The sequence below is a fragment of the Corvus kubaryi genome, unplaced genomic scaffold (assembly GCF_017639235.1).
Source record: "Corvus kubaryi isolate FWS band 111438036 unplaced genomic scaffold, C.kubaryi_AGA036_p1.0 37398, whole genome shotgun sequence".
NCBI lineage: Eukaryota > Metazoa > Chordata > Aves > Passeriformes > Corvidae > Corvus > Corvus kubaryi.
In genome coordinates, this window is record NW_024581137.1 from 38,864,505 (window position 1) to 38,890,849 (window position 26,345).

Genomic DNA, 26,345 nt, shown 5'->3' on the forward strand with positions numbered 1-26,345 from the left:
ATTTGGTCTGCTTATGCAGTGCAAGAACCACAGATCCATCGAAGTGAATTGGAGCTGCGCCCACAATCAGAAACAGAGTCTAATTTGGCAGAGGCATGCTCCATTGATGGCTTTTTTTTCTAAAAAGTGACAACATGAAGAGACCGGGCAGCCAGACAACATGAGACTGTGGAATTAATGATTCATTAGCCTACAACAGCTTTCTGTGTTGTGATAATGCAGATTTGAGATTTGTACCAACCCTCAGGATTTGCTTTCCTCACAGTACTTCAAGGCAGTTAGTTAGATGTTGCAGGATGCAATTTGATTCCTTGTCCTAAGAAATGTGATTTGAGAAATAAGATGTTTCACGCTTTTGACTGCTTAGCTTTCCCTGCTCTCTGGGTTGGGGGAATGTGGGAATAATGTCCAGATAGATAAAGCTGGGTGAGAGAAATCCCACACTATTTATACACATAACATAGAATCATAGATAACTCATAATGCAATACCAATTTCATACCATATGGCTTCTTTAGAGATAGCTCCTACTGACCCTGCTGAGCTGCCTGGAGACTGTCCTGAAGCAGATGAACTCCAAGCTTGGATCCCTTACCACGATCACTGCTACTACTTTGAAGCATCAGCTGGGAGAACCTGGGCGCTGGCCTCCCTTGAGTGTGCTCACTTAGGTGAGAGCCTTCATTATCAACTAACAAGATTTGTGCCAAGGTTTATACAAAACTCACATAAAAATGTAAAAATACTGATTTTTTAAAAATTTAGAAATATTTTTCTACCTAATAAGCTGTTCTAAGGCTGGCACAATGAAAATAAGCTGACAAGAGTGACTTTGTGCAGTGTTCTGTCCTCTCAGTTCTGCAGCTTCCCTGTGTATGGAGTTGCCCATCAGCTCTTGGCTTCTGGGATACTGTCCTGGGGGCAGTAGTGGGGGGCCACAGCCTCTAAGTACTTCCAGGTCACTGTCTTCTGCAACCAGCAATGGAGAGACCAACAGAGCAGCATTAATACTGCCAGAAGCTCTTCTTTGTACAGACTAGAAAGAGGAGGTCGTTACAATTGTTCCTCCTGTAGGTTATGGTTATTTGCTCATTAATGCCTTTCAGGAGCTACCTTGGTTTCAGTAGAAAGCATGGATGAATCTCACTTTCTGACCCATAAAATTCAACCACTTGGAAATAAAGTAGGAGGCTTTTGGATAGGACTTTACCAAAATGTGGAAGGTATGTCTTACTTTCAAATTTTAATGGAAAAATTCTTTGCTAATATGAGAAAATTGAGGATTACTGTACTTTTACAAAAAAACATGGGTTCCTGCTGAGAAGTGGCTTACCATAGATTTTTAAAGTAAATTGGTGAGCTAAGGAGTACATTTTAATTTTTTTTCTTACTCTGCGAGTTGCTCTGTAGGCCAGTGGTTGTGGCTAGATAATGCTGTCCTGGACTTTGTTAACTGGGAGGAGAAAGAGTTCAGTGTGGAGCGTCAGTGTGTTGAAATAACTGCACCATCTGGTTATTGGGACAAAAGCTATTGCTATTCTGAAAAAGGATTTATCTGCAAAAAACCCAAAGGTAAGTCCTCAGTGTGCCAGTCCTTAGTGACAGGGCAGATCTGTTCGCTAGTAACTCTTACATCCCTTCACCACAGGTCTGGAAGTAATTTCTGGCAGTTTTGTTTGGCATATCCCACTTCTCTAACCATTTGTAGTTCAGCCTGCTTTTGTAGACTGAAAACTCTTCACATCGCTGTCTACAGTCACATGGAAATACAGTAACATCCTGTATAGCCTAGGTTGAGAATGAAACTTCCAGAAACTTTTGAATACCTAACACAGGCATTGATACGGCACCTGTCAAACACTTGTGCAAGGGTATGACTATTCCAAGAACTAATTATTGTGATAGTTATTATACCCTTGCAAGGAGGAATCAATGTGAATAATCAATCTTCCTCTTCCAGCTTGTTATTCTCAAAAATTATATGACTTCCCAACATCTCAAACTGGCTTCATATTGACCCTGATTCAGCAACCTATAAGTCAGTAATGCCTCAGGGATTCTAAAAGATCACCTGTATTGCAATAATAATATGAAGAACACTTCCCTTCTAAATGAAAACCTCAAGTCACTAGAGAAGCTGTCTTACCAGCATTTCTGGAAAATTTCACGCAATACTGTAAATACCAGACTAATGCTTCAGAGGTAAAACACTACATGAAGTATTTCCAAGTGGAGATACAAAGGAAATTGTCTGAAAGAAAGCACTATCATTTCATTCTTCTAACTTAGATATTAAAAATCAATCTTATCTAAAAAAATGGTAGGTAGTCATCGTTAAACCTTTGCACTTTCTGCTGTAGTAGCTGTGAGATCAGATTTAATTTTCCAGCTTTTGCATTGTGCGTTGTTCCCAGTAAATCATGGGGAGCATCTCTGTCCTATGTTGAAAACCTCAAAAAAGTAAAGGCTGTCTGCATAGCTAGTTTTAAGATTCTATTATTTGAATGACAAGTTAAAATAACTTGATTTCAATGCTAAAGGCATCTCAAGACATGATAGGTGGTGAAAAAATAACTGAAAATTTGGAGTTAGCATTTACTCATTTTCCAAGTAGTCTTTAATTAGAAAATAGCCCTGAAGTGCAACCAAGAAACAGTCATCTCCCATGCACGGTTAATTTCTGTGCTGAAATCAGCACACACCCACAGCAGTAAATCAGTTAATCCCTATTAAAGATTTATTAAAAACATCCAAATTACATTCCATCCTACATAGTACTGAAATAGTAAGGAATCTCTAAAGTCCATCCATTGAATCATAAGGTGCTCCCATATGTAATTATTTCCTGCCTTAGTAGGGGTTTCTATTGATTTGTACCTATTCATTTTGCATTCTGTTTGCTTTCACTTTATATCTTGCCTTCATAAATTCTGCTCTGGGTATCAAGGGTGTTTGCAAGCTGTGACATAAAAGAGCCAAGAGGGGAAATATTTTCGTGATAATTTAGAAATCTTTAATTCTATGTGTATAATTCTTCATTTCTGAGTGCTAAATTTTTTTTTTGCACTTCTTCAACAACAACAAAATTTTGTAAAGGTCTTTCATTTTTCTCTGTCTCTATCCTACACAGAGGAGAATAGGAAGATTACCCATGTGATTCAGTAGGCATTTTCTTAGGAAGACGTTTAGGAATCAAAAATTTTGTAACAGCTAGACATGCAGATCTTCCCAAAATAGGCCATGTAAAACTAATCTCCAGAGTGGTACATCATGTTCTTAATAAATTAAAATTAATATTTCAGGAAAAATGTGAAAAGGTATTTTGAATGAACACAGAAAAGAGTCAGTATTTTAATGTTGTAAATATAAAAACAATATAAAATTTCAGAAGTGGATAAGGTTAAGTAGGAAAATAAAAGCTTAGCAATGTATTTTTTACCTCAATTTGTTGCCTTTTATAGCAGACATATATGTTACTAATGCAACGGTAAAACTTCAGGGGGTTTTGTTCCTGTACTATTTTTGCAAAACAGTCAAATGTATGGATTCTAATGAAGTGTCATATCATTTCTCTCTGATATTCACTGAAGTTGAGCAGAATGGGAGCCATATAAAGCAAAAAGGTAAGAACTTTCACAAGAAACTTGGGAGAAATCTAAATAGAGGACGAACTTAAAATGAGTTTTCCCAAACCACTCTCTTTTAGACAAGTCCTGCTGAGGGTTGCACGGTTATCAATCACTGGGGGTAACCCCAAGGTGCCTTCCCCATGCACAAGAGCACTCCCGTGTTCTTGGCCAACAGGACTGCTGCAGGGCTAACCCTGAGCTGACCAGCTCAGCACTGACCAGAGTTGAGAAGAACTTTGAGAACAGCTACAGAGTGCTTCAACTAGGCTGTTGGAAACTATGTAGATGGATATGAAAGTTTCTTCCAAAGATATTATTGTAAATAATGTAAAATAAAAATATTGTAAAACCAATTTCCAATAATTAGCATCCCATAGGCATCTAAAGCATACTTTTTCATTAAATTCTTACAAGCATCCACCACGTGCGTTGTATGTCACTGTAATCCAGATCCACTAAAACCATGTTAGCTTCAGGAACAGAGACCTGACTACTGCTTAGCAAAAATTCAGGGCTCAGTTTACAGCCTTCAAGTTCAGGCAGGAGAGAACATCTTCCTCATGTTTTTATGTTGTATGTGGAAATAAAAACTACTACGGTTTCTCACAGTTATATGGATTCATTTCAGGCAAGGAAAAGAATGAAGAGACTCATCCACCTGTTCATGTCTCTGTTTGGCCACTCATTTTCTTGGCTGTGTTAACTGTTTTTGGAGCTGGCATGGCAGCCTATTTCTACAGAAGAAAAAGACAAAACCAGCTCTCAACAGATTCTGGCAATGAAACACTATTAAAATGATGTGGTGACTGAAGAGTTGGTGAGAATGGGTCCTGTGGCATGTTACTTGGAGCAGCAAGTTACTTGCTGAAATTAAAGCATGTATCTGTTAAAAGTCCCTAGTGAGATCTTAAATGAGATCTAGTGTAAACTTAAATAGCTTTCATCTTTTTGCACCAGCTGATTTTTTTTTAATCATACATATTTTACAAAATTAGAATTATGGTTTGATGTTATAATTTTGTAATGGTTAAGATGTTCTCAAGTGCTTTAGCAAGGACAGTAGTGCAAAACACTTGTCAAAAACAATTACGTGTACTGAAAAAGGACTATAAAAGTCAACTAGTGAGAAGGAATGTCCAATAAAGCATGAATGCCATTTAGAACTGCATTGCTGTGACTTTGCGGACACTAAAAAACCTCAAAAATTAGAACCTGTCTAACTCTGTTGCAAAATTGAGCTCATTTCACCCCACAAACTTCACTGCATCAGACCAGCACTTTCATTGCTCCTTATGGCTATATCCTATCACACTTATAAAACTGCTTCATGTTCTTATCAGAAAACTTTGGGATAGAAAACATTGTCATGTTCATTTTCTGCCATGGAAAACACAGTTCATGTCAGTAAAGAATATTAAGACGAGGTGTAAGTTGTAATAATTTTTCAATTCAATACTGTGATTGTTAACTGTTAACACTGTTAACTGTGTTAACTCACTTACATGAGTTAAAATATTCTTACCCTTACATTCTTCCTTCTTTTTGTTAATGCTTTGAAATAAAAAAAAGGTTTTCTATTAGTATAATTTTCAGCTTTATCATTCCCTGTGAATCCAGTGAGGGGGAAGGGGAAGGGGGTGCTCCTGCCAGCACAAGAACTCTTTTGTCAATAACAAGGAGGGCTTCTCTCCTCACCACTTTGAATTCAGCTTGAATAAGCACCAACTTCCCATTTTTAAATGCAGGAAAAAGGAACTGAAAACTAAGGAATGCAGCAGATGGTTCTGTACTAGAAATCTGTAAGAAACTAAGCTTTAGATGTCAGAAAAACAGTAGAAAGCACTACAAAATAGCTTTTAAGTGATCTGTAAATACAGTTAAGATACTAAACACTTTATGAGACATAGTGCTTAGCAGATATCCCCAGGAACCAACCTGCCTCCCCCAGCTGCACTGAGTCTATTGAGCAAGCTGGAAAGTTGGAAAAATAAAAGAAAAAACCCAATTAATGACGTTTCCTTCCTAGGCACTGAACAACAGTTTTCTTGCTGTAAATACAAGCAAGAGTGTAGGACACTGCTGAGAACAAGTTATTGCACAAGGTGCTATGCAGCACACAGGATACTGACCCCAAAAGGTTTGCAACCAGCATGAAGCTGGTTGGTCATGTGAAAGGGCTCTGAAGCACTCAATTCCTCTTTCAGCCTATGCCAGTGTCTGCACTAATCTTTCCCCATCACTGTAGCCCTGGAAGAATCCTCAGAAGCATCCATTTACAGGAGAGGGGGAAAAAAGCCCAGTTTGAACCAGATCCAGGCTGCCACTTTGTGAGGCAAATGAGAGAACTGGGCAGGAACTGTGTCCTCCAGGTATTTTCCCTTGGGATTTCCTACGTCAGAGTGATTTAATTTTGTTATTTTAGTTGTATCTGAAATACGTTTTCACTCAGGAAACTCAGCTTCTATTTGTGCCTCACCACATTGGTGCCTGTAGCACCATTCAGCTCTATGACTTAGAGCTATTCTTGCAAGCCTTGCTCAAACTAAGCCCTCCCTTCATGTGACCTGCAAATAGAATAGTTACTATTAAACAATTCTTTCAATTCCTACTTTTGCTGTAATCCAGATGTTTTTCTTCAGAAAATGTTTTTCTCTCTTACTATTTTCTACAGCCAAGTCAACAAGTTTGCCTGGTTCTTGCAATAATTTTCCACAACACTTTTAAAAATAAAAGCAATGATAGTTGCTCCTCCTATGACATCTACTGTTCAGCTTCTATATATATCTCACTACTAGCTATTTCACTTCTTGATTTTTTCAATTTTGCTATCACAACTTCTTTTAATTTCACTGATGTAAATAAACAGAAGGAACAGCAGGACTGTTGCCACTATGGCTTTGCAGCATATTTTTACAAGAGTTCCATGCAAATACAAGTCTTCAGATGAGCACTTTGATAACACATTTAAAGGAGCTTTTCCAATTTAGCTTGTGTTTGGCTTTGTCCTGAAACAGCCTCATTAGGAATTTCTCAGATAGATAAACACATCCTTTTGCTTGATTAAAGTATTCCAGGCAAAAGTTTCCTTTCTGTTACAGGGAAGCTTACCACTAGCCTACAGTGTTGAACATCTTCACTTTTTTCAGATTTTGACAAGCAATTATGAACAGCCCAGCCCCAAACTGGGATCAAATAAACCAATGTGACAATGCTAAATTTGCCTCAAAGTGAGCAAGAACTCATAATGCACCAAAACCTGCACATCCTGTAAAGTTTGCTCTCTTTCTTCTAGATACACAGTGCTGTGACATTGTTGCAATGTATTGGAAGTGCTGGGATTTTTCCTCCCTTTGTTTCTGAGATGTAAGGGTTAAAACTGAGGGTTTTAGTTGATGATATGTCACTGCAGGTTTCTTGTCCCCAGTTCTCAAGTTGCTCTTCCAGGTCTGTCCTGTGTAGCACCCCAATAACTAACCTGTATTAATACTAGCAATGTCACAGGAGAAGACAAAAGTTACACCTCTAGTTACAAGGAGGGAGACTTCAGTTTTGGAAGGGACTTGCTTTTCAAAGAGAGTAGTGTTTACAGTGTGCACTCCAGTTATTTCAAAATACCATGTGACAGGACATTTCCTTATTTAGAGTACAGAGCTTTATCCCTCAACCCGTTGACACAGAGAAGGACCCATTACTATCCAGAGAGAGAAGGATTTTTATATATTGCCAATCTTCTAGTCCAACTTTTCATAGAAGAATGAGGAACAAGTTACATTTGCAATGAGCTTCTCCAGGTTTCTAGTTTTCCTTTCCCTCGTGCAATGTTCACTACAGTCATCAGGTAAGTTTCCTGTTGGTTTTGTATTAAACTAGGTATGAAAATGCTTTACCTTGGGCAGCTTTACAGTTTTAATGCATAGACTGATCATTTTGTATTTTTTATCAGATTTGATACATGATCTAAAGAGTATGTTAGGTACACTGACAGTTCTTGAGTCACAGAATAAAAGAGGGGATGTGTAGGGATGTTGGGAAAATGGAGGTAATAAGAGCAGGATCTTTAAACTGGAATTGCTTTCCGTGGAAATATTATATCAGATGGCACTGTGTGGGAGGGAAATGAAAGACGAGAAAGCATGGACCTCTTTCCTTTTACCCTCCTCTTCACACCCATGGTGCAGTGATCAGTCAAGGGATTTACATGTTTTCATGATAGCTGTGCAAGTTTCTCTTTCTGCCCCACGACATGAGGTATGAGAACAAAGAACTGGCTCCTCCCCTCCAGCCTCACCAAATTAGAAGAACAGTTCCAATCTGAAGATTTATATCAGTCATTGGGTATAGCTATAGAGAGAAATGCTAAGGCAGTAATGTGTGGAGAACTAAGTGGAGGAACGAGTTTGCATGAATGTGAGATTGAGAGCCTATATCAGAAATTTCAGGATAAAAGAACATTCCCATTATACTTTGATAGTTTAAAAACATGGAAAATTGCTAACCTTAAAAGAATCTAAGTTCAGGATGAATCTGCAAGATCACTCCAGGCCAAGAAATGTGCAACTGAAACCTAAAATTTGTACTGTGTAAATATCCTCGTGACAGCCTGGTCTGTATTCTCTCTGGTCAGCTAGCCTTTTTGTTTCAACAGTTAAGGAATAGATGTGGTGAAAAGTGGTAATGGATAAAGTGATCAAGCAAATAAAGCAAACCTATTTAGCTGTGAACAATGCAGTGAACTCACTGTGTTTCAGTTCTACTTGTAGCTTTTCTCTCTTCAGGAACCACAATGTATCACTAACCGTTCATCACAGAATTTGACTTGCCTACAGTGTATATATATCAAATTCTAACCACAGTATTTAAACTTCTCATTTTACTAAAAAATTTTATTTAAAATCTCTAGCTACACCAGGGAGGAAATTATAATAAAAATTAATTTTAAAAGATTGAGTTCTCAATTTAGATAAACAAATATATGATAGACGGATCCATTACTAGAAAGTGAGATTTATGATTTTTATTATTATTTTCATGTCCTCTTAACATTTTTTTCCCCCTAGTTACTTTTACATTACGAGGAAATGCCAATGGACAGCCTTGTGTATTCCCTTTCAAATACAAAGATAAGCAGTACAATGAGTGCACAGATGCTGGCAGGTCAGATGGCTGGCTCTGGTGTGCGACAACTGCAGATTTTGATGCCGATAAACTATGGATTTTGCCCACTAACAAGTAAGTCCTGCATTTTATTTATTAACTTGTTATGAAATCCTGTTGAGCAAACCATCTCTTGAGCTACCAGGTTCTTTACGAGCTACCAGCTGCACACTTGCATGACTGACCTTGTTAGAGCAGCCCAAATGAAAATCACCTGACTGAACATTGTCCCAATGGCTGAGAGCTCTCTCTGTATAGAATGGAGAGCAAGAGGTGCCATCAGGTTCCTGGTTCAGCCCAGACATGTTCTGACCCAACTGCTGGAGGTGACTGTTTCTCTTTGTGAACCAGAGGGGTGAAGATGCTCTTTCATACCTCATTTTATGGGATTTAAGTGCATGGCATGAACAGCATGAATTTAGACATCTCTCTTATTATTTAGACTTTCACCCTCTTTTCAAAAAATTCCTATTTCTCTTCATTCTTTGGGCGTTCCCTACAGTCAATCCTCACCTAAACTTCTATTTTCTAGTTTTTTCCCTTTAATTTTCTATCTTATTCTAGTTTCCTATGGCCAGCCTACACAAAAAATGCTGCTGCAAAAATTATTCTACTCTCCCACCTTTGTGGTATCTTCTGCACTGAACTTATGTTTGGATCCCTCCACTTCAGGAGGCAAACATTGGTATCACCAGTGGCCTTCCCAATAACACAGCAGTTTCACTAGGTTTTCTGAGTTGCTCTGCAAAAACAGCAGCTGAGCTATATATTGGTGCTACACAGACTTCTTTTATTGTTTCTCAAGCTGTCAAGGGCCAGGTTCTGCCATTTTTGGAAAAATTGTTTCTCTTGACAGTGACCTAAGAGGGAGTTCCTGTCCATCAGGCATGAAGAGCCTCCAGGGTCATAGTTCACCTACACACTTGCTTTACACTGGAATCTCTTCTTTTCAATCAATAGATATGTCTGGTTTACCTAGAATTGCATTTTTAGTATGAGAAAATTCAAAAGCAAGTATTGGGAAACAATTAAATCCTTTCTAAAATCACAGACATTTAAAATAATGTTTATAAAAAAAATTACATATTTTTGTAAATTGATGCCCAGATTGATTTTATTTTTCTCTGATTCTGACAGCTAATAGGGTGCATCTTCAGAGAACTTGCATTATTACACACTTTATTTTGTTACAGTTGGTGTATGTGAGTCCACTAGAACAGTGCTCTATGTCACTTCTTCCAGATGACACAGAAAGGTTTTGGACAAAAGATGTTTCAACCGGCATTCGCTATCAGATAAACTCAGAATCAGCTCTAACATGGCACCAAGCAAGGAAAAGCTGTCAGCAGCAAAATGCAGAACTACTAAGCATTACAGAGTCTCAGGAGCAAGCATATATCAGAGGTAAAAGGATAGAGAAGAAGACCTTAAAATATGCTGTGATGAAGTTGGCTGCCTTGTCATCTGCCTCAGCAAAGAAAGAAGGCAGGGCTGCTGGAGTGGTTCAGCAGCCACCAAAAGGGGGATGGTCTGAACTGCCTTTCCACTACCTGGGGTTTTTTATGAATGATTGGCCACAGACCTCTTTGGGAGTGAAATGTCCCCATGACAGCATTGTGCTCCAGATGGGAGCTCCTGCAGCTCCTGCAGTCTGTCCCAGGGGGTGGGTTTCCTCTGCTCACCTCTGTGCAAGGGCACTCACTCCTGACCAGGGCTATGGGCTGGTCCTCAAATTTACCTTTTTCCACCGTGTTTCAAGGATTATTAATCTTTTCAGGAGAACACATGATGATGGTTAGATTGGCCCCAATATGGACACATTTGCACAGATAAATTACAAATAACTCCAGTGAATTTCAGGTACAGATGGTATCTGTTTCATTATGAATAGTGTAAAGGAGGTTTAGAAAGAACTCACATAGAAAAAGAGCTGGAAAAAACTTATTGACACATTATCCTTTTGCTTTACTCCATGAAAGCTGTTACAGAAAACTTTTGGCAAAATTACTCAATGAAAAACAGGGTTTTTTTAGATCTCTTATGTTCTAATGAAAGTAAGTGAGAAAAAATAAACTCTTATTTATGTAAGTGAAGTAAGATGTTAATTTGCCCTACTAAGATCTTTGCTAAATCAATACAGATTCATTTAAAAATTTTACTCTTTGTAATCAGTGCATCTCAGTAATGGAGAAAGTACTAGTTTGGGGTTGGTTTAAACTAAGAAATATGAATTTCTTACTTTACGCTTAATTTCTTTTAGATGATCTTACTATGAATAAGAGAGAGACAACTGAGGGTTTGGTTTTTTTGTTTCTAATTCAGAGCTAATTAAAAATTTTGGTTTTGCCTTCTGGATTGGACTGAATGCTTTGAATTTCAACAGTGGATGGCAATGGGCTGGGGGCAGCCCTTTCAGATATTTAAACTGGGCTCCAGGTAAGAGCTGTATCTATTTTGTAATCTTTGAATGAATTCTGATAAGACACCAACTAACAAAAACTGCACTAGCTAATTTTATTTCAGGAAAGCCCATTCTGATTTACAACAGCTGAAGATCTAGATCCCTGTTTTAAGACTAACACTTTCAAATTACAAAGTTCACAGGGGATATCAGATACCCCATATTATTCTATTTTCTTATCTAAACAGAGAGCTTGTTTATGAAAACAGAGTGTTATTTGGAGTGATACATAACCCTACACATCAAAGATCAGAATTTTCCATAACATGTTGTCCACGAGTGTGAATATAAGTAAAATCTTCCAAAAGTAGCAAAATATTTAGCAAATAATAGCACTATGTTTTTTGGAGAAGTTCTAAATGCTATTGAGAAGCTTAGAGAACCAGCTTATAATTCCTCAACAGTGTGTGCAAAATTGCACCGGGCCACTCGAGGAAGAGAGATGGGGTAGGTTTGTGGTGTTTCTCATACATAGAGAGCTCTTCTCTTTGCTGCTTGGGGGTTTTTTTTGGTTCTGTGTTTGCTTTTTGCCATGAGTATTCCAAGCTTTCTCCTGATTTGGAAAAGTTACAAGGTGTCAAAGGAATAATTAAACTCACCTCTAAGTTTTCAAAAATTCTGTATCAGGAAATTTTCATTGCTGCTTACAGAGGTTTGTACACACTGCAACAGAAAAGAAAAAAGCTATTTCATAGGAAAGTAGAACTGTGAAACTTTTGAAATATACTGGAAGGATAATATAATTTGAAACTCAATATTCTAAAGTTTGGAAGTTTTTGACACAAGATAAAAGTCCAGTTTCAGCTGTTCTTCCTGTGAGAACCAGGATGTCAGGAAAAGAATTAGGTATTTCCCAGTACTATCCTGATAATAAAGTCAATGGAGGGTAATTATATCTCTCTCAGTGCATTGACTAAAGGTAGCTCCTATAAATTACAAGGCAGTTATCCTGTAGGGGAGGGCTTCTTCCCATTAATCATTCAAGGAATCAAAAATCAGATGTTTCCACTGGTAATAGGATGTTTATGTTAATATTTTTTAGTAATTTCTTGCTGTGAAATTCTATTTTCTCTCTTACTTAAAGGAAGTCCTTTCCTACTCCCCGGGAAAATCTGTGGAGTGTTGAATCCCAGAAAGAATGCTAAATGGGAAAACCAAGCATGCAACCAGAGACTAGGCTACATTTGTAAAAAGATAATCATCAGTTCAAAACCTGACATTATGCCCAAAGGTAGGTTAGTCAAATAAAAAGAAAGGTTTTTATCTGACTTCTAGACAGAGGAACTTGTATGCAACATTATTTTTCAACCAAGATGTTAGAAACCTTTGAAAAATACAACTATACATGACACACAAACTTTTATATCCTGCCCTTTTCCTCCCTTTGTGTATTAAACATTCATATTATTTTGTTCCATCACTCTATCATTCAATCTTGGAAGACAGATAGTAGCTGCTCTGTCATGGTAACCAGTGCCAAAAGACATACTTGCATAAATGAGGTAGAAATATTCACATTTTCTCCAAATGAATAATTGCAGTTAGTTGTATATTCATGAAAAAAAATCCTCCTCTGATGTCCGCAGTTTGCAATGCATTGGCTTCATATGAGCAGAGCAGGAGCAGCAACAACACTGAAACAGACCTTGTTGCATCCGTGGGCCATCCCAACACACCAGCATGGCTCTGAACATGCCCCATGCAATAGAAATCCACTGGAGACTGTCACACGGGAATATTGTAAAAGCTACTTTTAAAGAATGAGTCAAAATAAAGGAAGTAGAGAAATAATTTCAGAGAATCTTTATTTCATTATTAGCCTTAAAAATAAATGCAGGTTTCTATTTTTAAAGCAAGATTAAGGTACATTTTTAAGAATTCAAGTTATAAAAAAGCTACTGAGAAAATATACAAAGTCTCCACTAATTTGCAAGGTTTACTGACCTGCAGTTATCAAAGAATTGCTTCATGCTTTTCCATACCTGAAAAATGTTTGTTTGCAAGAAACCATAGACCAGCAAGCAGAGCCCAATGTGAGCCACCACTGGCAGCACAAGATCAAGTGGCTGTGGGGAATAAAGAGAGGAGAGGCTGATGTCAGCTTTGGTCCCTCTTTCCTCACAGATCATTTTTTCAAATTGCATTTCTGACAAATTGTGGTTAAAGTGGTTGTCTGTTTAAGAATACTTCATTCTATTTACATATTTAGCGTACATATTGTGCCTTAATGATATTTGCTTTTAATTTGAATGTGTTTTGCATTGCCAATTACAGCTTTATGTTTATTCATATTGTCCCATTTTTGTAAAGAGTACTCAAGAGACCTCATCCTAGTGTCCTTTATTTTCCTCTTGCTCTGAAAAATTGTGTTCTGAATTTAGGGGAATTGAGGCCTGTTCAGTGCACAGATGGCTGGTGGCCATACGCAGGTCACTGCTACAGCATTCACCGGGACCCCAAAACATGGGAAGATGCTATGTCCTCATGTAAAAAGCAAGATGGAGATTTGGCAAGCGTTCACAACATTGCTGAATACAGCTTTCTGGTGTCACAGCTTGATTACAGTGAGTATATATGTAGGCCTGTATTGTGTTTGCTCCATTGGTGACATAAAAGCTGAATTTCAAATTAAATATTAATGCTTTCTCTGACATATCACAAGTGAAAGACTGAATCCAGCTTACCACACTATTTTACGTTGTTGCTGTTACATAAATACAGAACAATACCTATGTTTATCAAGAAATAATGCACATTGTGAAACATTATAAAGGAGGAGAAGAAAACAAAGATATTGTATTCTTTCCAGAGACACATAAAGATGTCTAATGATTGCACTTTTGGCACCTATATTCTATGTTCAAGGCTTTAGAACTGAGCTACAAATCTAGAAAATAAACTTCTCGCCGAGGTTCAAACCTCTTGCTGATGCTAATCTCTTGCTATGTATAGAATATATATAGCTGCTAAGAAAACAATCTTTTCACTTCTGATACTCCTTGGATCTGTGGTAACTGGTCCTGACACTTGTTGCAGATGCTGGCCTTGGTGAACACACCTGATGGGCCAACACCAGTCCTCTAATGTACTGGAAGGCGTCTCCATGCCTTGGACTCAGTATGATCTCCTGAGAGGTGGGACACTCACAGCCACTCAACGTCTTCATGCTCAGGACCATTTTGTTGTTCTGAATCACAGGAAGTTTGCAAAAATCTTCTGCCAGCTGTAAAGAGCCTTATGTTCATTAAAATAAGCATTTCTGAGTGGAATCTGATGTTTTTTCCACAGCACATCTCTTGTAGAGATCTGAGAGGAAACAGCATTTTTATAAAAGAGTGAAGACCACCTCTTGTGTACCACATGCCAAATTTATCAGTCCCTGCTTGTTCTGCATGTAGAAACGTTCACTGCACAGTGGACAGTAACTAAATCTATTTCTTGTCATGCTTCAGAGCCAACAGAAGAGCTGTGGCTGGGTCTGAATGACGTGAAGGCTCACTTCTACTTCGAGTGGAGTGATGGGACTCCTGTGACATTCACCAAATGGCACCGCAGGCATCCCACCTACACAAACGGTCTGGAGGACTGTGTCGCTATGAAGGGGCAGGTATAACATGCACTCATTTTACAGCAATGCAAATTAATAACTGCATCAACCCAAAATCACTTACTTGTGTGCTTATTAAGGTATCATTCATTATATTATCTTGAAATAGTTTTGCTCCAAAATTTGGTATAAATCACAAGAGAAGTTCAGAGGTCAGGAGACATCAGAAAGGGAGGAAGCATTTTTCTAGTTACTCCCTTCTGAAATTCCTTGTCTGGTGAAAAGTTTGATCCATAAATTTTGCATTAAATTCTTTCCCTTGGTTTCAGCAAAGTTTAAGCTCTGGGAGAGAAATGGGGATGAATTAGTTAATACCCTGTGTGGGTACCAGAGGTGCTATTTGCACACCTCATATTCCAATCAGATAGACAATTATGTCCCTCTGAGGGGACTCATGTCACTGAGACATGGCATCAAGGTGCAGACAACTGGCACTAGGGCATGTTTCTTCACCTGCCATCTGCCTGCCAAAAAACTAACGTAAAATTCTATAGTATTTCTGACTGCTTGACTCACAAACCTTATTTTCTAACAAGATGTGATTGTTTGATACATTTACCTGCATGTGCATGCACACGCATATACGGACAAAATGTGTCACGAATTTTGAAAGAAACAAATTGAAAATGATGGTATGAAATACATGCTGTTACTGAGAGAACTTTTAAGTCATAGAATAATGTTAATGTTTGCCAGTATTAGGCACTAAACCAGATTTTATGGGGGGGAGAGGGGGTGTGGGAAAGGGAAAACTCTTTTTTTTTAAAGTAGTCAATCATATTCATATTCTTTGATGGATAAAATAGTTAGATTTACTGCAACCCTATCAGATGTGCATTATTTCAGTTAATTCAGCTTTTTTCAAGAAGTGCAGTGAAATAATCCTGCTCCAAAAGCAGATCCATTAGCCCCAAATGAGATGGATCTTTACAAACCCTTTCATTTAAAAGTTATGGCAGGAAGTAATGATAAGACTTCAAAATGTTATTTTCCTTCTTTCATTTCAAAACAGCATTACAGATGTTTCTAATTTTTAAAGTAAATCTCCAGTTTGCCTTGTGAAGAAAGAGAAAAAACACTAGTTATGCTTATGAGTGCCCTTTTTTGACATTTGTTTCTTCTCCCTGCTATTCTAGGATGGATACTGGGCAAATGATGTTTGCGATAAGCAACTTGGTTACATCTGTAAAAAGAAGCCTTCATCACAGTCCACTGAAAAAGAGACAATTGAGGACCCAGGCTGCCAGAAAGTAACTGCTCTCTCATAAATAATAATCTTCAAAAAAATGTAGAGGAATTAATTTACTAGTTCTTGCTTCTTTTGGATACTGTCTTTGTGTCTTATAGAAAATCTACTGTTGAGGAAACCTGGTCTCTTCCTGCTAGCAATTTACTAATATATGTGCATTTTTCATTTTTATCTGAAAATTCTCAAGAAAGTTGAGGTTCATTTACATGGACGTGAATACTGCCTTGCCCTTCATTCCCAGATGAACCACCCTGTAATTTGGAAAACCATTGTATTTGTATTGGTCAGCAGAAATCTCTGTAAAAGCAGGAAAAGTGGGGTTGTTTTACTGGTATTCCACCTTTCCACTCTCCCTGAAAACAAGCATTGTCTGGATTCCTCTTGGCTCAGAAAATGTCCTCACCCCTTCTGCTTGGGAGTGACAGGGGCAGCTTTGGGGGGCTGTGCTTGTTTGTGAATTCATTTCCATATTGCAATATTTTGGTATTTCATTATGTCTGATTGTGCAGCTCTGGACAGCAGGAGCTGCAGGTCCTCCTGAATGAATCACAGGCTCCTTATAGACTCAGTTTGCATAATCCCATCCCTACAGAGCACTGGAAAGCTACAGCAAATAGCACAGTCACAACCTTCTTTGAAAAGTCATGTATGCATAAAAGAGATGAAAACTAAGATCTTAATGTCACCTCTTAAACAAAAAGGCCTCCTGTGGGAGTGAACAGCATCAAAAAATAGCTTTTATTTATTAACAGATCAGCCCAGTCTCATCTTAGTTTTAAACTCAGCTGCAACAAATTGAGCATTGAACATTTATAAACAGAAGAGCAGAGAAATTTCTACCTTGAAGTCTCTTTCTATTGCACATTAAAATCTTATGTTCGTCACAGGGTTGGAAAAGATATGGTTTTCACTGTTACTTGGTGGGTTCTGCACTTTTGACATTCTCAGAAGCAAATAAGACATGTGAACAGAGCAGAGCTCATCTAGCTACCGTGGAAAGCAGGTGGGAAAATTACTTTTTAAAAAATCAATGCTTTTAATAGAGCAACTTGCAAAACTTTTCTGTTTTTTGAACCTGTCAAAGTGTTTTATCAGTGCTTTTCAAAAATTTTATCGTAGAAAAGCATGCAAAGTTTATCCATGCAGAAAAAAACCTAAACCAAAACAAATGCCTCAATGTTTTAGGGCTATCTACTCAATCCATTCTAGCAATTTTCAGATTTGAGGGGTTCTTGAATGAAACACTTGTCTCTTATCTTTCAATTCATAATTAAAGCAACTTCTGGTTTTGGTGGGGTTTTGGGGTTTTTATTTGATTGTTGGTTGGTAGATTGGTTGGTTGGTTAGGTGGGTGGGTGGGTGAGGTTTTTTTGGTTTGGTTTGGTTTGGTTTTGTTTTGTATTGTTGGGGTTTTTTTTCTGTTGGAAAGTAGATACTACTATTTTCATCTACTTATTCACAGGTGGTCTCTCATTATGATAGGAAAGCTTCACATTTTCCTAAACTACCTTCTAAGCCAAATTCTGAAAAAATATAGGAAATCTTTCCCAGAACCTGCCCTCTCCCACCGCCAGAATGTATCATCTCTCATCTACCTACATCCCTGTCAGGCTTCAGAGGCTTCATGGCCCCTGAGGAACATGACTGCCTTCAGAGGTGATGGTAGCAAAGCTGACAGCTTGGTCTTGTCTTGGTGGTCTGCTTGGGGCACCTCAAAGATTTGGAAAGGGAGTGAAAAAAGTAGAATAAGACTAGAAGCCCATGTGAGCAGCAATTTGTGACTTTTCAGTTGCCTTCAGCTGAAAGGAAAAAGTTGTCCCTCATGACTGCAGTTTAAAGACTACCAGGGGTTTGCCTGAACTTCACTGAGGAACTGTTGTTTTGGGGTCATGTTTACATGCCTCTGTTTGTATCACTTAGATTAATATTGCACGGTAACAGGCTGTGAATGAACACTGTTTCCCACTGCAGAAACGAGCAAACCTTTCTGATTAGTCTGACGGGGCTGAGGTCTGAAAAATATTTCTGGATTGGTCTCTCAGACACAGAACAACAAGGGAGTTTCAGGTGGACTGATGGAGAAACTCCTCATTTCACACACTGGAACACAGCAATGCCAGGTAAGCTCTGCATGGGCTCAACCCCTGTGACAGGAGTGCAGCTGTGACTCACGGGTTTGTGCTTTCACTCCCCTGGTTAGAAATTAGGGTGGGCACTATGTTTTGTGCCTGTAGCTGCAGGTGGCCAGCACCATCAGACCTGTGTCTGACACCAGTGCAACCAGCACTGCCACAGCTGAGCTGCAGGTGCTGGTTTAAGTCAGCCTCCTGCCAAGGTGTACAGAGACAGGTTTTGAAGGCAATACTCTGCAGGAGTTAACAAAGTCCATGGGCTCATTTTTTTCACCATTTTTAACACCAGTAAACAACAACTCATCAGATTTAGAAAAATTATTCTGGACAGGGTTTTGACCCACCATGTGAATATGTGAGAAATAAGCAGTGAACCTGCAGCTGTCTGGCATTTCAGCAATCCATATTAGCAGCTACCTGTGAGCTCTTGCCTTCACACAGCTAGTTATGCCTTAAAACAAACCTGTTGTATTTGACATCACCCTTCTTGAAATTGAGTTACCAGAATACTGAGAACTCCAAAGTACTTGTCAGGTCATCTATTAGATATGTAAATATAATCAAGAGCCACTCTCCCTGTGATTTCCCTGGGATGGTAAGATAAGGAAGATTTGTTTTCTGAAGCTGCAAATCTCTGGTTTTGGCAAAGCTGTGTCTGTGAGGTTCATTGGCCCATATCTGGCCTCTGACAGGTGGTATTAAAAATAGTTTTATATCCAGGATGTTTTTTAATCTGCATAATCTGCACCTTCCTTTTCATAATCTTCTATGAATAGAAACAAAGGTCTGATTCCTTAGACAGCAATTAAGGCTTTGGTTTTACTCATTTCTTTTCCACATCACAAAGGGAGAGAGCAAGGCTGTGTTGTCATGGGAACTGGAATTGCAGCTGGATTATGGGATGTTGTTAGCTGTGAGAAGACATCAAACTATCTTTGCAAACAGCGGGCAGCAGGAGTGCCACCTCCTGCTTCTCCAGGACAGGTCCCTGTGGCCACCTGTGCTGAAGGCTGGGACAGAGCCTCCCAGGCAGACTCCTGCCTCAAAGTAAGTGTGTGTCCACCTTCAGTGGGAGTCTCAGCATGGGGCAGCCCAGGGGTCACCATGATGCTGGGACATTATTTGGGAATGATCTTTTCTTGGGTATTAAAGGGCAAGAAAACATAGGGGAAAAATCCACCAAATATAACAAAAGTCAACAAGGGAAAATGATGAACACAAAGTGCTAGAAATACGCTTTCTTTTACCTAAATTCCAGGTGAGAACCTCACGTAATTTATTTGCTTCCAGGAGTTTGGCACTTCAGAAAAAACATAGTATTGCATCTCAAGAGCTGGAAGTGTCATTTGCATAGGACAGTGTTTCAGAGAGAAAACGTGCCCCTCTGACAACCTTTTCTCACACAGCATGTGATACTCATAGTGATACTTTTGGATCTGCATTTAGTTGGCAAGTCTTCAGCAAGTAATGCTTTTGAGCATTCTCTTGATTTAGCTAAAAATGCCTTAAAAAGCTCTCCTTTTTGCAAAGGAAAAAAGGAAAGAAAAGGCAAAATAGACCAAGTAAATAAATATGCAGCATTGTTCTTCCATGTCTTTATGTAAGTATGCTCTCACTTTCTTTCTGAGGCTCTGCCTGTTGGGAGACCAGAGATGATTTTAGTCCTGTATTTACAAGGGTCTGAGCTTCTATGTCATGTGTAATTATCATTATATTGGTTCTGCAATTTACCAAATTATTGATTATCATTTCCATATAACGTTAAGCATTTAGTCCTGTTAAACAAATCCTTAGTCCAAGAATATATGTTCCTCATGACAGAAAGTGTATTTTTTGTGTGCATGCTTGCACCTCAATACAAAAACCTCTTCCTCATCTAGGGTCCATGCTTTGTCAAACAATTTTCTGCATCCATACTATCTTTTCTAGTCCAACACAGACTTACCCTTCCCCTTCCTTTTCTCAAAAATCTCCTGCTTTCTACTGTGAAACACCTTGGTTGAGTTTTTCCATCTTTTTTTGAACCTTTCAGTGGTCAAAATTCTAATTAAGTTATAGATTAGTTTTTTCTCCTCTGTGCATTCTGATACCTTTTATTTTCCTCAGATGCCTATACTACTTTTGCCTTATTTTAAAATAGATGATGCTAAGGAAAACATATTTACACTTAACATTTCTAATGTTCAATATTAAAGGCTTGGACAGGTGTCATGTTGTCTCTGTCAAGAGTAAAGGGGTGCTAAAGTGAGGCTGAATTTAATTACATATGTTTTATAAGCTTTGAAAATTTACTAATTTATTTTTACTTTTTGTTCTCAACAGTTTTTTGTGAGAGAGGGAAACCAAAAGAAGTCTTGGTTTGAGGCTGAAGAATTCTGTAGAGAAATGGGTGGAAATCTGGTCACAATCAATACAAGAGAAGATCAAGTTTTATTATGGCAATTAGCTTCGTGAGTACTTGAACAAGAATTCTTTTTCATGTTCCTGCTATGTTAAATAAAAATTACTTAAAACATATCTGGAGCTAAACAAGTAAGTGAATAAAAACAACCAAATTTTGAATTATGTTGGAAATTTTTCTTCTGGAAATAACATACTGTAACATTGCTTAAAAAACCCCCAAACTTTAGTATTTCAAAGAGGCTTTAATATTTTTGAAATTTTCATCACAGGTTTTAGCAAGGCTGTTCTCTAGATCTGCTCAATTTCTTACATGTTAGTCCCTCTCCCAAAAGGGAGAAAATAAAATACTCAGCTCTAACTGGCATTTTGTAACTGTGTGCAATTCTTACTTTAACCAACTCATTCAAAAATTCCCTTGAGTTACTGTGTAACGTAAACCAAAATTCAAGGACTTAGAGTGGAATTTTTCTGACTATAAACTGAAGACTCCTGAAATCAAAGAATAATTCATCGTAATTAACCTTTGGGAGCACTTTAGATGGCTATGTCTTGCTCATGATGTATAAGCTGTAACATTATTTTCCCCTCAAATTAGACCTATATTCTGTTTGTATTTCATAATGTCAAGACATGTCAACGACACATAATATACAGCTATTTAACCAAAACTGTTTCCCATATTGCAGAATTGAGGTTTACTTTCTCAAACAGAGTTAAAACTTTCATATTAAGAAGTTTTTGTGATCTTACCCTTCTTAATTTAAATTTTTTTTTAGTACTGTGAGCAGCTGAATGTGGTTTTACTAGCCTGTTAAGTCTCTTGCTTTAGAGTATAAAATTTTTGTGGAAGGAAATCTTTGTGTTATGCAGTGAATTAAATAGGACTCTTTCATTTGGTCCATAGGCATGAAAAGGTAAATATCATGAACTATTATATAAACTTCTTAGGAAGGGCTAAGAAGCAAATGAAAGCAGTTGAAAATAAACTTTTTCTATTTTTTATTAGTTAAATAAACATCTATTTATGATTTATTTTTGCTAAAGCCTCTGTCTTTGAACTCATACTACAACCTCGAGCTGTGCTGCATCCACAGGGATGGGAGCTTGAGCTGGCTCTGGGCCACATCACTTTAACTTATTTTTAAATATGGGAAGTCTTAGCCCAACACAGAGCAGTATTAAACCCCCTTACAGAGTGCAGGGAGTGAGCTTCGCTTTGGGCCACAGGTCCCAATTCAGGTGTGACAGAAAGCAGCATGTTTCTATGCTTTTCAGGATTTATATCCTGGCCTCTCTTTCTACACTCATATATCTCTCTTGTACAAATTATTTTAGGGATAAAGGACTGAACACTCAGGCCTTCTGGATCGGTTTGTTTCTCTTAAATCCTGATGAAGGATTTGCCTGGATCGATGGCTCCCCTGTGAGTATTTATTTGCTGGATATTAATTGACCTTCTGTCTTTCAGAATATATATATTTCTTATTTTTTATGCCTTTTTTCCAATCTCTTTAAACTGCAGAGAGAAACAATGGTCTCTACACGATTCAATGTGAATCAAGCAGAAGCCATTTTATTGATAAACTACTGTCCCCAATATACAGTTCTTGCTTTTCCCACACACGATCGTGAATAATTATTATTGGTTAAGGCCTATTTGCATATGCAACTTTATGCTTTATGATTGGCTCGTGTATGTGTGTCACATCGTCCCTCATGTATGTCACAACTGACCTTCAGTTTGCATTTTCTTATCCTTTTCCTCCTTTGCTTGTTCCTCATTCACATCCTCCCCAATGCTGCTTGTTCCTTTCTCACAACCTTCCCATGGACTTTTTCCCCTGTGTACATGTTCAAGTCCTTCTGTCTTTCGTGCTCTGGATTTTCTATTTTATGGCTGGTTCACGATGTGTCCATTTTCTAGTAAAAATATGGTTTCCCCATTAAACCTTCCTCAGGTGCATGGCAGCCCTTTATCCAGTAGCTGAATAGCTGCAGTGCACTGTCTTAGCACAGCATTGCCTCTGTTTCATCCCTGGTACCATGTCATACCCCACCTTTGGCAGTCTGTGCTCCTACACAGAGCACCCCAAAACGGGCACTGCTGTATGGCAGTACAGGGAAGCCCAGCCAACAATTTTCACAAAACAAGATAAATGTGACTCCCTCTGCCCATCAGTTTTTCTTTCATCAAATACAAGGTTTTCTATACTATGTAGTCTCTGCACCTTCTTCAGGGAGTGGTGGGGAAGTAACCTGACCAGCATGACTTTCACAGCCCTCTCTGGTCTGTTTGAACTCCTACTGATCTGGTAAAAAAGGTACTTGAGACAATGAGACACTGAAGTTGTGTCACCATGGCAATCTCAATTACTTTTATTCCGGTTGAATCACTCAGTAATTTATATGTATTTCCAACACAGGTAATTTATGAGAACTGGGATGAAAATGAACCCAACAACCATGGTGAACTTGAGCATTGTGTTATGCTTAATAGATCACCCCAAATGCGCTGGAACGACTTGCGGTGTGAACATTTACTTAATTGGATTTGTGAAACAAAAAAAGGTATTATTACTTCCCCATTTAATTGGAGCAATAAACCCAAGTTTAAAAAGCAAATTTTATGGATTTAAACAAATTGAACGTAAGAAAGATACTGGGAATTGTTCATTTTAAAACCAGTTGCAGTGAAGGCAACACATAAGCCAAGAAGAATGAATTGAGATATTTCTCTTGTCCTTGGATGCAGGATGTTAGTGTCCCTACTACTTCATCTCTAGTTTTATCTCTTTCTGCCATGGGTTGAATAAATTTGCAAAGCAAAGGTACTTATCCCCTCTCCTTTCATCTCCTCCCTCTATTTCTGTCTGCTTCAGGCTTACCCAGGATAGCCGTAGATGTCGGACAAGAGAGTTCTTCCTACAAAAGGGACAAGAGCTTGGCTTCCCACTGTGAGACAAGTAATGGGAACCAAGAGAGGGATCAGTTGCTATAGGAACCAGCAATTCTGAAAACCTAATATAATCAAAAGTGGAGGCTGGCGTAACCTTGGTGAACTCCTGCATCCACCAGCTTTGCCTGGGAAGCAGGGTCCCAATGCCAAGACTCCTACACTTGGTGCCAGGCCCACAAAATGGACCTGACAGATGTTGGGGTGCCCACCAGCAGGAGATGAAAATGGGGTCTGCTTGGGCTGCAGACCTCAAGTGAGAGCTGATAGTGAAAGAACTTGTTTTGCATACTCAGTCCTACTTCTACATCCCTGCTTCCTGGTTGTAAACAGTTTGTATGCATCTCCATGGAGAAGGAGATTTTTAAAACCTTCTTGAAATGAGAAGAAAGTTGGATGCACACTGGGAACTACTAGGGTGCACAATAGGGAGGGGAAGGGATAAGCAGTTATATAAAAACACTGAGTGTATCTAATATTTGATGACTCTGCCAACAAAACCCTTGAAGGGTGAATGAGGCACCATGGTAACATTGAAAAATTGCTTAACCAGAAAGGAAGAATCACTTTTGGTAGATTAGTCACACAAACACAGCGTCCAAGCTCTGATTTCTGCACACCAGCTCGAAGCAGCACATCCTGTGCAGCCCTTTTGGGCACACTGAGCATGCTGCTTTGGACAGATGTGGCTCTCTGCTCTTGGTGAGATTACTCAGAAGTTCAGAAAGCACAACACAAAGACTCTGATCAGCTTATCTTGATCCTAGATGAACTTTCAAAAGCAAGAAAAATTCAAGAAATTGATCTTGTGAATCTAGATTTTGTGATGATCAATGTGAGAGAAGACATGCTCAGAAGTGAATTACCTTATGTTCACTTAAGACACACATTTACAAAAAATATTCCAGCTGTTCGAAAACAATGAATGTTACATTTATGTTAGCATTGAACAATAAAATCAAAATGACCAGAAGTATATAAATTAATGATGAAGATATTGAAATAATTTTAGTTCTATTGTTCTCTCAATAATTAAGAAGAAAGCGTTTAAAAGACCCCAAAATAATTTGACTTGATTTTTCTTTTTTTTTTTTTTTTGCTTATTTCTCATCAAATTATTTCTGTCATTTCTATAACACTGTGTTTCTTGCCATGAAACCACAGTAGAAATGGAGCAAGCAACAGAGTTAGTAGTCCAGAAGTACAAAATAACAGGCATTCCTATGAAAGCAGAACTTCCTTTGAGAGGCTATAGCTGGCTCTGGGAATAGCAACAGCTAATTTGCTTCCTCCTGGTCCAGCCTGTAACCAGAAACTTGGGGTCAATATCTATTGGCTCTCCATGACTCTTAAAAACAGACTGTCCTAGTAGACATCAAGTCATCAGGAAAGCAAGAATTCATTGAGGCACTGGAAGTTATGCCTGATATTAACAATAAAACAGCATTAAGTTTTCAGTACTTGTGGGTAGTCTACTAGTATGCAGGCAAGATTTATAATTTACTATATTGGATTATGTTATTTGGCTCTAGTCCCAAGAATTTTAAAAAGATTAATCATAGCATGTCAAGTGAAAATACTAAAATAATTTTTCAAAGTAATATTTGTTTAACCTACTACAAGTTTACTGTGAATCCTGGATTTTTTGATACAGTTCTTTTGGAGATACTGTAAAGTACATATTTTTCATTAGCTAAATGTTTCTAAATTATATACATAATTTAATATGGCAGTACATGCTCTAAATTATTGAAAATGCATTAGCTAATTCATAGTTTGCTTGATGGGTTTGGTTTTTCCCTCTATTTTACAAAGCACGTGAAACTACATAAAGCAAATCTCTCTGAAATTTTTTATTTTATTTAGGATGTTGCTTACTACAATCTTTTATTTTACAGGTACACTGGTAAAGCCTGAAGCAAACTACAGACTTGGTAGGTTTCTTTTCTCTTTCACAAAGATTACTGTACAGTTTTCAGACTTTGTACAGACCAGATAGGAAAATATTATATATGATTCTTTATCTTTCAGACTATCAACTCACCAGTGATAGATGGATTATATATGAAAATAAGCAGTACTATTTCAGCAAAGAACATGTCCATATGGCAGAAGCACGGAGAATTTGTCAGAAGAACTTTGCAGATCTTGTTGTCATTGAGAAAGAAAGCAAAAGACGATTTCTATGGCAATATGTAAGCAGAAAGCCTATTAATTATAGTTGCATTTTGAAGCAGACCAGATGATAAAATAAAGGGAACATACTAAATATTTAGCAAGGCTGGAGTCCTGAGCTATTTTCCTACATTACTTATTTATAGAGCAATAGATTTGTTCAGGACCTGTAAAAAAAGGCATTGTTTTTAATAGGTAGAGGAAAATGGCATGCAAATATTAGAGGTGCAGAGAAGGATAGTTCTGGCCCGGTTTGCTCATCTCTTCTAATTTATGCAGTGTTCAGCACAGTGACAATTGCTTTCCTGTACAGAGGGCTCTTCACTCCAGGATGTTCCACATATACCTGTTGCTTGCTTGAAACCTGAGTCTGAACCTACAGTTTCCTTATATGAGGCTCAAATTCTGGAAAAAAAAGGGGAAAAAAATCACAGGCATGGTTAATTGGCTTTCAGATTTTTGCTTGACATTGAGGAACGGTTTATTGCTTAACTATTAATTACTTTTATTTTAGATGTACACAAAACACAGAGGAAAATCATATTTCATTGGCTTAGTTGTCAGCTTTGATCAGAGATTCAG

General features: G+C 38.1%; 2 protein-coding genes across 2 annotated transcripts in view; both read left to right on the top strand.

Moving 5' to 3' along the window:
* Positions 1–5,215, top strand: part of LOC121671335 (macrophage mannose receptor 1-like) — a 48,932-nt gene extending 43,717 nt beyond the window's left edge. Inside the window, 5 exon segments of the mRNA XM_042042797.1 lie at positions 519–671; positions 1,107–1,223; positions 1,411–1,572; positions 3,591–3,623; positions 4,258–5,215. Coding sequence (XP_041898731.1) covers positions 519–671; positions 1,107–1,223; positions 1,411–1,572; positions 3,591–3,623; positions 4,258–4,427 — 635 coding nt within the window. The 3' untranslated portion in view covers positions 4,428–5,215.
* A 2,005-nt stretch (positions 5,216–7,220) lies between these two features.
* Positions 7,221–26,345, top strand: part of LOC121671612 (macrophage mannose receptor 1-like) — a 33,724-nt gene continuing 14,599 nt past the window's right edge. Inside the window, 18 exon segments of the mRNA XM_042043599.1 lie at positions 7,221–7,467; positions 8,687–8,834; positions 8,836–8,858; positions 10,026–10,187; positions 11,106–11,219; positions 12,329–12,475; positions 13,626–13,808; positions 14,697–14,851; positions 15,988–16,101; positions 16,988–17,103; positions 18,072–18,220; positions 19,080–19,279; positions 20,555–20,682; positions 21,971–22,058; positions 23,059–23,203; positions 25,487–25,522; positions 25,620–25,783; positions 26,278–26,345. Coding sequence (XP_041899533.1) covers positions 7,407–7,467; positions 8,687–8,834; positions 8,836–8,858; positions 10,026–10,187; positions 11,106–11,219; positions 12,329–12,475; positions 13,626–13,808; positions 14,697–14,851; positions 15,988–16,101; positions 16,988–17,103; positions 18,072–18,220; positions 19,080–19,279; positions 20,555–20,682; positions 21,971–22,058; positions 23,059–23,203; positions 25,487–25,522; positions 25,620–25,783; positions 26,278–26,345 — 2,201 coding nt within the window. The 5' untranslated portion in view covers positions 7,221–7,406.